The following is an 11,104-nucleotide window of genomic DNA, read 5'->3' as shown; positions in this document are numbered from 1 at the left end:
ACGCTGCTTGTCCTTTATGCCAGCAGCAACCGGAATCTCTGAGCCATTTGATATGTGGTTGTGAGAAGGTGAGTCCTTTGTGGCATGAGCTGCTTAATTATCCCCTCCCTCAGGTTGATGACTTTGGTGTATGGTTAATTGGGATTTTGACAACTGATGACATAGAAAACAAAATTTTGGTTGCTGCTGTCTGTTGGTGTATTTGGATTGGAAGAAATGAGTTGGTTTGGAATGCTAAACAATGGCAGTATTCACTCGTTAAAATGGAGGCTATACGACTGGTTCAGGCATGGAATGAAGCAAATATGTCTATGTTGCATGGTAGAGTTCAAATGGCTCCAAATATTTCAATTTTCTCAGATTTGGGAGATGTTGCCAAGGTTTTTGTTGATGCTGTCGTTTTTGAAGGGGATGGCTAGACTTATTTCGGTTGTGTCGTCTTTGCAAGCGATGGAAGTTATGTGGGGGCGAAGAACGACCCAATTCAATGTCTAAATGATGTACACTTTGCAGAGATAGGGGCGGTAAAAGAAGTTTGATCTTGGGTTAAATAGCTAGGCTGCACCAAGGTTGCCATTCTATCCGATTGCCAGATGGTTTGTATTCTCTTTAATGGCTTTGGATTTAATTTCTCGTATTCAAGTTGTGCGATCGATGCTTGTAAGGAGTTTTGTAGACACTTTGAAGTAATGTCTTTCAATTATATCTCTAGATCAGTGAATAAGTGTACTCACGTTATAGCTAGAACATCTTTTTCGCAATCTAGTCCTTCTATTTGGATTTCATCTATTCCGTCTTGTATTGAACATTTAATTTAATAAAAACTTATCTTTCCCTTTTTTTTTAAAAAAAAATAAAAAAAAATAAAAAGAAAAGAAAAACATGGTTGCAATAGGCGCTAGGCGCTAGTCGGGCGCCCAGACAGCGCCTAGCGCTTAGGCGGTCTAGGCGGAATCTAGGCGGCGCTACGCGGGCGCAAAAAAAAACAGTGATAGACTTGCAGTTTGACAATTTTAATGAGATTGTTTTTAACATTTAATCAAATAACACATCCAAATAAATGAATTAATAATAATTCATAAGTCATAACATCAAAACAATGGTTCTCAGAAAAAAAAAAAAACATTAAAACAATATTAAAAATTAAAAATACTCAAATATGAAATACTCAAATACTTCATTCATCCAAAGATTCAAAGTATCAAACTAATCTACGAGTGTATATATGTCATATTATATATATGTATGCGCGCGTGCACATACACATATATAATAAAAAAAATAGGCCTAGCTGATCGGGTTAACTCGATCGAAATGGACGAGTTAACTCGACTAATTTAGACGCTAGGCGGCCAAATCGGCGCTAGGCGACCGGTAACCTAAGCGGACGCCTAGGGGAGAAATCGCCACGGTCTAGAGGCGTCTAGCGTCTAGACAGGACCCTAGGCGGGCGCCTAGACCGATTTTTACAACCCTACTTTAAAAAGTTGGATACAGAGATTTTTTTTTGAGAGGAAGTTGGATACACGGATTAATTATGTAATTATAAAAAATATTAGGGGTGTTAATGCATTGTCAAGAAACTTAAACCCTCAAGGCCTCAATTTGAAGCCAAAAATGTAAACGGACAATTTTTATTTTTTTTTTTTATAAAGGAAATAGAATTGTTGAACCCTAAATCGAGTAAAGTTCTTCTTTCATCTCTCATTCCTTTTCCAGAGAGCTGGTGCCGCCTCGCCGGCAATCATACACCGACGAGTTCTCTACATTGGAGTCGTCGGGCGACTAGGAGTTGAACAAAGATAGGGTTTTCACCGAGGGCAAGAGTTCCGGCGACCCAAAGGCCCACTACTGAAACTGTTTGCTCCGAAATGTAATTTACTCAATCTTCTCCTCTTGACATTCTATGCAGTTGATTCTTTATTTTTATATTTTCATACTCTTTTTGTTTTTAAATGAAATTTGCTTGTTTGTGTGTAGTTGTAAGGATTCCCCATTTTAATTGCGCTTTGTAGGATCGAAATAATTAGTGGTGCCAAACAACTTGGAGCTTTTGATCAGACTAGAAAACTGGTTGGTTAATGCTCTACCTGGTGTTTTAGTTGGATATATCATTAAACACAATCATGGAATTCAATGAAAATGCCATAAGAATTACTACTGATAAAAGGACTTTTCTTTAGGAGTCATTCTTCTAGTTCCTCTGCGGTTTTTTTGTAACAGTCATTCTTTAGTCTAATTCACCTGCCAATTCCCACAATTTGTTGTTTGGTTGAATAGTGTGGGCCTTTTACCTTTGCTGATAATATTTTGGAATTGATACATTTATACTGTTAGTTTGAGAATTATTGCCTTCTCATACTTATACAGTATATATAAGGAGTATACTAAGAGAGTTAGAGGTTATGTTGCTTAGGTTTATATGTTTGCTGTTAGTTGGTTTTGACTAGATCAAAAACTAGCAAGTTTGAATGTGTTTGTGACAATATTGTAGAAGACGCTAGTCGGGCGCCTAGGCGGGCAAGTAATAATAGTAAATAAAATAGTAAATAAAACACATCAATGTACACGTTGCACACCTAAAGAGAAAAAAACACTTGGCCGCCTAGTTTGGCCGACTCAGGCGCTGGGTTGGGCGACTCGGGTGCCTTGGCCGCCTAGTCTACTGATTAATGTTCGCCTAAGGGTAAAATCCCCTCGGCCTGGGGACGTCTAGGCGGCCGCTTAGGCGGATTTTTGCAACAGTGGTTTGTGATGATTCCTATGTTCCCGGGTATTTGTTGTACGTTTCAATTGAAACCCTATGGGAGATTCAGCCTTGCATATTCGAGGAAATATTAAGGTGTTTAGATAACTACTATCTTAGATTCCTCCTTATTTTCTTGTTTATGTTTATTATTATCTTCTGCAGAGTAATATCTTTGCCAGAACAAGCTTGACATCTTGAGTTTGAAACTTTTATCCGGTTATAACTTTTGTGAATGGAGACCATCCAAGGAGCGGGCACTCAAGTTCAGGATGTAAGCTCGAGTGGGCCTGAGCAAAACAACTCTACCGGTCATGTGGCCAGTGTCAAGAAGCTCTTGCATCGTAGAATGTTGGTTGGTGTGAATGATGGCCGGTTCTTTGCAGGCTCATTCTATTGCCTTGATAAGCAAGGAAACATCATTCTTCAAGACGCGGTTGAATACCGTAGCACCAGACGCTCTTCCCCTTCCCCGATAGAACAGCGAGGTCTTGGTCTCATTCTCATCCCTTTCTCGTGTCGGACTTCATGTCATGTGGATTGCTCCATTGAAGAACAGCTGTCTCTCATATCCTTGCATGAGCAGAACTCATAGTAGTGAATGCAGGTTGCTCTCCAACATATCTTCAAATTAAACAATTTTTCCCCCATTTCTTTTCTAATTTGTTTACAGAAATCTTCAAATTAATCAATTTTCCCATTTCTTTTCTAATTTATTTGCACATTGTTGTGTATATGACAGCAAGACATTGTGGCTTTGTGTTTTTCCTATGTGTATTGTCCTCCAGTCTCTACCAAGACTCTTCTGATGTAAACATTCCATATTTGCTTTCAATATATCCCAATGCTTTTGGTAGGTAGTTGCATAATTACTTGATTAGTGATCACAAAAGTTATGTTTTTTCCTTTTTTGATACAATAATTTCTTTTGAATTTGAGTTTCCATTAAATATTATTAGGATACGAGTCAAATAGACGCTTCAACTATAGACCAAAATGTAATTAAATCCATTTAACTAAAAAAAGATCGAATTAGACGACACTTTTTTTTTTAGTACTACAGACTCTAGTTGTGACCAACTGAACCATAAAGAGTCAATACTTAACTCCACATTTTTATGTAATTTAGCAAATAACTTTTTAAAATTTGTACAAGAAGCATGTTAAGGAGCATATCCCTTTTTTTTTTTTTTTTTTTTTAATGCAAAAGGAAGAAAATCTCCACAAGCCTTGTAGCAAGTTGGCTCCATAAGTGAACCCACCTTGCTAATCCATTCTCATATTGTCTTCATTCCAAGAAGGATCCATTGCAACATTCTGGATTCAGTTCAATGATCCATCAAAGTAGCAAATACACACATAAACACAGCACAAAATAAACCTAACGATTTTTTTTTTTTTTTCCCAAAAGAAAAGAAAAAGGCAACTAGACTGACTAGTCCGCCAAGAGCATAGTGTTCATGCAATAAAGCAAAGTGTGTTTACAGGAAAAATCATTGAGTTAGCAAAGTGTGTTTACAGGAAAAATCATTGAGTTTCGGTTAACTGCTAGCTAACAATTTATTTCGTACATGGGATTGGATGCATCAACTCTGTAACTAGGAGATGCACCGGGACAATGGGTGAACCTCAAGCGTTCAGTGAAAAGCCCTAACATCAATTTCGATTACTATCCAGTATCCAAGGAAATGAGTTAGGAGGCTAGGATGTACCTGCATCTATTTGAAATTCAAGTGCAATAGATCTTCAAAATCTATCTTTGTAAGCTGTTCCATACACGATCAAGTAAGGTACGGTTCGTACAACTGTGTCTACTGGTATGGCAAAATTAACTCCCGAGGACATTCCTGAACCTGTGCCATGAGTCAAATGAAATCAAGAGGACCGAACAGGCTCTGATACGATGTTATAATCTAAGATTGCGCCAATGTCGCTCAATCGGACTATATGGGTCAAACTACGCTAAAAGACTGAACCCAATCAATTAGCTAGTTTAATCCATGGCCTTATAAAACCCATATGTTCTCTCTCATTTTTTTTTTTTTTTAATGTGGGAGTCTTAACAATAACATTTCTGCTGTCAGAAACTCAGAATTATTTGCTATACATCGATTATTAGCTCATAAAAAATTACCATGAGAAGAAACAGGGTAACAGATCCTTTTACCTTTGCGAGTGAACGTGGCTGTATTTACTCCAACAACATGGCCGTCTGAATCAATCAATGGGCCGCCAGAATTCCCTGATTATGCAACTAACAATTAGAAACGAAGTACAACGATAATCATAGGTCTGTTACATTTCTCAATTCAATTATTAAATATGTAGCGTATTTTGATATTTTCTTCAGCTCAGACTCCCGTTACTGTGACCTCAGGCCAAATTCTCATACAAATTGTCACAAAAACAGGCAAGTTATCGCAAATTTGAGCTAAGCCGAATGTGAACCTTATCAAATGCGGAATACAAGCATTTGAGTATTTGTCACTTTGGATTCCTAAAGGGGACTTCTAACAAAACAAAAAAGGAGGCCTACCGGCATTAATAGCGGCATCTGTTTGAATAGCACCTCGAATGGCTCCTCCACTCGGTGAAGGTATCTCTCTGCCTAATCCACTGACCACCTGGACATCTAAATTAATCAAATAGTTGCATGAAATGCAATCATTCAATAAGTGCCAATAACCATATGCGCCTTTCGACAAAAAGAAATTGGTAGTATGAGGAGAATATTTAAAGTTTACGAAAGTAGACAATTTCCGGGTAGCATGCGGCATGAAGTGTGATGACAAATTCAAAATCACGTTACCCCTGTTGTTAGCGTGTTCTCAAATCCATAGGGATTTCCTATGGCAAAGCAACTCTGACCAACACGTAAACCACGAGATGAACCGAGAATGACAGGCTTTAGTTCAACCCCTTCAACGTCAACCTGCATAAATTAGCATTTAAACGAGATTTAGATAAAGAGTGAATTTGTCAACTACTATGTAGTGTGACGGCACCTCTGCTACCATTCGAAATGGGTGGTCACAGGATCGAACCCCGGTGGTGGGAGCATTGATTCATACTCTTTCTTGTAAAGAATTATCACATGTCGGAAGTTTGGTACGAAAACTAAGAGCTTTAGAAGAGCTTGAAACTAGTTCAACGAATTTGATCATTTAGCTATAGATCCCGTCTTTTAAAGTTATGGATCTACCAAATAGGATATGCAATGAGGAGAAAAGAAGTGATGACAACACCTTCAAGACAGCGAGATCATTTGCGGGATCCACACCAATAATCTTTCCTTCTTTAGCAATGCTATTACCTTTAGCGTCCACTAAAAATACCTATAAAAAAATATAAATAAAATTAATGAGATACATCGGTTTCTCCGGGTCTCTGACTGTTTAGGTAAGAACCAGAAAAAATATGGTCATGCCAATGCTAGAGAAAACCTTACAACGCTGCCGTCCACTTTGATCTGTTGCCAATTTAGCGACGACATGGTAATTAGTAACCTATCATAAACATACCAATGTGTTAACTCAAAATAAACATGTCCATACTCAACAGAATTACCTAATGAGCAAAAAAAATTTACACAATATATGTCGTTTAAAGAGTAAACTCAAATTCACAGAAAGAGCATTATGTTATTGCGACTAAAATCACATAAGCGTCTGGATTCTGGAATGAAGATACAGACCTACCAAACAGCTATTGCTTTAGAATTTCCAAGAAATTCAAATACATTGAGGGACAAGCTTTAGTAGCTAAGAGGAAAATCGATTGCAGATAATAATCATAAATTAAGTATTGGGAAAGGAACTGTACAATGTGACCAAACTTATCCCAAATGAAGCCAGAACCTGTTCCTTCCACCTTTGCGTTCTCATCATCTGCCAGTTCGGTCACAGCAGTGTCCTTGAAGCCTTTGGCCAGCTCAATATCCTTAATGTAAACAACCGAAGGGGATGCCTCCTACATGTTCAGTAACAAGTTCTCTTAACAGCCAAGGGTGATTCAACAAATCAAGAAATGAGAAATTTGCACAACTACACTTTGCCATTAGTCAATTGTTATACCATGGACCAGAGTTCATATTGCATTGTGAACCCTGCTCTAAAAATTATGTGTCTACAATTAAATTACTACATTCTGCACCTGCAGTTAACAATTCCTATACCTGTACACAAATTGAAGGCACATACATAGTAATTACAAACACATAACATATAACTACAGACACATAAAATGTTAACTGCAAATATAGAATATGTTAATTGGTTAACAGGAAAATACTATGTACTCCAATTTTTTACTCCCAACTTTTACTCTCTCACAAAATCTTGATGCAGACACTTGCAATGGAACCCACATGAAAAAAAGTAGCTTATCAGTGTCCGTCACATCAGGGAGTAAAATTTAGGGTGTAAGATTTGGAAGTCCATGTAGTAAAACTTTGGTTAACATGTCATATGTGTCTGTAGTTAACATATTCTGTACCTGTAGTTAATAGTTTATGTGCCTCAATGTTATGTTCTCGGGCGAAAGCACACGTCAAAGGGCGATTAGGGTTATTGGGGATGTCTATGTTGAGAGATAAATTTAAGGAACAAAGATAATAGGAACGTTTTGAGAGTTTTCCCACCTCTTGATTTTAACTTAACTTCTTTCTTGCTTGTTCTTTTATTAGAATGAAAATCCCCTTTATATAAGAGGGGGGTTACAAAGACTAGTAAAACATAAAAAGGAAAGGAAGACTAACTAAAACATAAAAAGGAAAGGAGAATCATTAAAGCTCCTTACCATAATTATTTCCTATCTCTATAGGAAATAAATCAATAAATCAATTCTAATAATAAAGATATTTCCTTAATCATATCATTACTCCCCTCTTGGACATCAAGCTTGTCCTCAAGCTTGAGAACCTCGTGCAGCACGTAGCCAATACCTCCCACGATCAAACGGCATCCCCAAAAGAAGTGCAAATGAAAAAGCCTCAAGTGGCATTCTACGAATCAATGGAGGAGCGAAGTCAGCAAACAGTGGTGAGGAAGATCCCAAACTTGGAAATCCTTTGAAGGAGGTAGTTGGAATAACAACATTAGATGATGAGGGAGACACCAACGATGAAGACTGACCAATACCATATGACACAACCCTTAAATGAGATGGGGTTGGAGAGTGGTGAAATAACCCTCCCATGCATATGACAGTTTTTGTAAAGGGCACAACCTCAATTTTAGCAGTCTTTTGTGTTGAAACCACATGAGGCTGATTGGCTGAAACAGTGGCTTGCAATGGCGCTATCTCCACATGTGGGTGCTCAACAATGATTGTGGATGGAGTGGGATCTAGCTGTGTTAGGATGACCGCTTCTGGAGTGGCGTGGCTAGCGGTAGAGTGCGTGACAGCAGTGGAGGTCGTTGGGAGATGAGGGTTCGTGACAAAGGAGTTCACAACCGCCGTGAGGTGTGCGACGGCTACAGACAAAGTATGAACGGTAGCAGGTAATTCTTCCAGTTTTTGCACGGTGGCTGGCAGGTGTTCCAGTTTCTGCAGAGATAAGTGGATGTCCCGCATCTCGTCTTGGAGCTTCCTCAATTCGCCCATATTGACGGCCCGGCAACGGAACCAAAATGTTATGTTCTCGGGCGAAAGCACGCGTCAAAGGGCGATTAGGGTTATTGGGGATGTCTATGTTGAGAGATAAATTTAAGGAACAAAGATAATAGGAACGTTTTGAGAGTTTTCCCACCTCTTGATTTTAACTTAACTTCTTTCTTGCTTGTTCTTTTATTAGAATGAAAATCCCCTTTATATAAGAGGAGGGTTACAAAGACTAGTAAAACATAAAAAGGAAAGGAAGACTAACTAAAACATAAAAAGGAAAGCAGAATCATTCAAGCTCCTTACCATAATTATTTCCTATCTCTATAGGAAATAAATCAATTCTAATAATAAAGATATTTCCTTAATCATATCACTCAATTTGTTTGAAGATACAGAAACGGTTAACTAGAGGTAGAGAATGTGGATACAGAATTTGAAGATTATTTTTGGATCAGGATATACAATACAAGGTAGACCCCTGGTCCATGGTATAATTTGCCGCCATTAGTATACAATGACAGATTGTTACCACGTTAATGTAGTAGCCCCATGGCCAAAATAAGGTCAAGAAAAAAAGGGTGAAAAATCTTTTTTTTTTTTTTTTTTTTTTTCTTGTCAACAAAACACTCCAAATTGATGAAATTGATTTCCAAATAATCGGTATTGGACCAATTCAGTCTAAAGTTTCAGACGGCAGAGATAATCTCAATTACTATTAAGAAAATTTCCTTCAATTATTACTGAATAAATACTCTTAAAACAAAAGAAATTACCAAAGCCATAAGAAAAGAACCTTTGTAAAGAATACAGATCAAACATTTTCTACAGCAGAAGAAGAGGCATACATCAAACTAAAGCAGAATCCAGAAATCAAGAAAATGCACCAAAGATTGTGATGCTATTTTCTTTACCCCTCACAGAAATACATAATATATATGCCTTGAAGTACCTGAAAGAGTTGAACAAGCCTGTCTTCCTCTTGCTGAAGCTCATCATCCACTTGTAATGCGGCAGCAGAGGAATTAGCCGATGAAGTCTGGTACAAATCAAGAATGTAAGAGGACACAACCGAAGCAGTAAAGGCGAAAGCTTTACGCCTTGTTAAGCAATGGGTGTTGCTTGAATTTGAAGAGGAAGAGGAAGAAGGAGGTGCTTGGGGCTGGTGAGTAGGAGCAGAAGGTGGATTTGGGCGTATGAGGACACAGTGGGGTGAAGACGAAAGGCCCAAGGCTACCATGATGAACAAAAATGACACTGAACAAGGATAAAATTTTTTATTTCTAAATCCCAAGAAACAGGGATAAAATTTGAGTACGTGGATTTATATTTTTGCTGCTATGTTCACTTGAAATAATTGCGTGTAGAAGTTCGTATTCTCATTCTAGGCAATTTATATCCTACACCACGGCGCGCATTGCACTGTGCGCCCAGATGCAAAACGACGTCGTTTTAATTTTTTTTTTTTTTGAAATTTCCCGCGCCAGTGAATGACAGTAATTTTTTCTTTAAAAAAAACCCGTTGTTCAAAAATATACATAATGTTATACTAGAATACACATAATTGTATACATGAATGTACATAATTATATAACAAAATATACATACTCTTTTTACAAGATAATACACATAATCTAACATAATACATAATAAATATAAACTTTTAACATAATACACATCAACTCTTAACATAATACACACAAATTTTCTGATTCGGATGTACATGATTGTATAAAAAGAATATACATAATTGTATAAAAAATGTACATAACTGTATGAACAAATACACATAATTGTGTAAACAAATACACATAATAGTGTGAACAAATACACATAATCACAACAACTTTCTACCGCGCCTCCCAAAACGACGTCGTTTTGGGAGGCGCGCGGTGCACAGTGCTACGCGCGCCGTGGTGTAGGGTATAACGATTGCTCATTCTAAGCTTCATATGTAAACTACAAATTATAGTTTGGACCATGTATCACATTGAAGTGTAAAGGGCAAATTATGCTGTGCATCCGTATGGTGCATACGGATGCAAAAATGATGTCGTTTTTTTATCAAAACACGCGTCCTACTTAAAGAAAAGAAAATTAGTTTCGATTCCCAGCAACAACATTATGTTATTCATTTTTTAGTCATTCATTCTGGATTTTTAGTTATGAAATTCTAGATGTGTAGTTATGAAGTTATGGATGTGTAATTATGCAATTCTGGATTTATAGTTATGCAATTCTGGATGTATAGTTATGAAGTTATGGATGTATAGTTATGCAATTCTGGATTTATATTTATAGTTATGCAATTCTAGATGTGCTCGATAAAGGGTTGATAATGGACTTATTTATTATTTATTATCTCAGTCAAGATTGATGGTGTAAACATCAATGAAATATATAAAGAGCTTGATAATGTCAGTTCATGTTTAAAGACTGAGACATTTGAAATAAAAAGCTTGTGAAAGCTATAAGTATTATCTCGACTTGAAGATCGAGTTTTTCTTTGAAGATTTTTTTTATATACACCAGTCAGCCTACATCTAAAAATGCTTTTTCACATGTCTATATCCATATAAGTGTCATGTTTTTATCAAACTAAAGTTTGCCTAATAATCTCTTGAAGCAGATAAGGAACCTTTTTGGACTCGAAGTCCCTTACTTCATTATCGTTGGAGCACCATTGTAGAACCAGAAGTTCCATAATCGCAACATATTTGCGATTAAATTGCTAGCAAAATCTAGTGCTCCCCTACA

General features: G+C 37.2%; 1 protein-coding gene and 1 long non-coding RNA gene across 3 annotated transcripts; one reads left to right on the top strand and one right to left on the bottom strand.

The window, feature by feature from the left end:
• The first annotated feature begins 1,657 nt into the window (after window positions 1-1,657).
• Window positions 1,658-3,615, top strand: LOC109166530. Its single transcript, XR_002051675.1, has 2 exons — window positions 1,658-1,873; window positions 2,912-3,615. It is a non-coding gene; the product is annotated as an uncharacterized LOC109166530 (long non-coding RNA).
• Window positions 3,616-3,945: 330 nt separating this feature from the next.
• LOC109166529 (protease Do-like 5, chloroplastic) lies at window positions 3,946-9,719 on the bottom strand. Of its 2 annotated transcripts, XM_019315470.1 has the most exons (10): window positions 9,643-9,719; window positions 9,300-9,606; window positions 6,569-6,715; window positions 6,190-6,252; window positions 5,992-6,081; window positions 5,556-5,678; window positions 5,283-5,370; window positions 4,914-4,988; window positions 4,459-4,599; window positions 3,946-4,063 (listed from the first exon to the last, which is right to left on the bottom strand). In XM_019315470.1, the coding sequence occupies exons 2-9, from the start codon at window positions 9,585-9,587 to the stop codon at window positions 4,493-4,495; spliced, it is 981 nt and encodes a 326-aa protein (XP_019171015.1). In that variant the 5' UTR covers window positions 9,588-9,606; window positions 9,643-9,719; the 3' UTR covers window positions 3,946-4,063; window positions 4,459-4,492. The 2 variants fall into 2 exon arrangements, with proteins under 2 accessions (XP_019171015.1, XP_019171016.1); XM_019315471.1 differs by lacking the exons at window positions 3,946-4,063; window positions 4,459-4,599; window positions 4,914-4,988 and adding an exon at window positions 5,000-5,111 and having other exon boundaries at window positions 5,267-5,370.
• Between the last annotated feature and the right edge of the window lie 1,385 nt (window positions 9,720-11,104).

Source organism: Ipomoea nil, unplaced genomic scaffold (genome assembly GCF_001879475.1).
Source record: "Ipomoea nil cultivar Tokyo-kokei standard unplaced genomic scaffold, Asagao_1.1 scaffold3100, whole genome shotgun sequence".
Lineage (NCBI taxonomy): Eukaryota > Viridiplantae > Streptophyta > Magnoliopsida > Solanales > Convolvulaceae > Ipomoea > Ipomoea nil.
The sequence above is the reverse complement of the archived record's forward strand: the minus strand, read 5'-3'. Positions and strand labels throughout refer to the sequence as shown.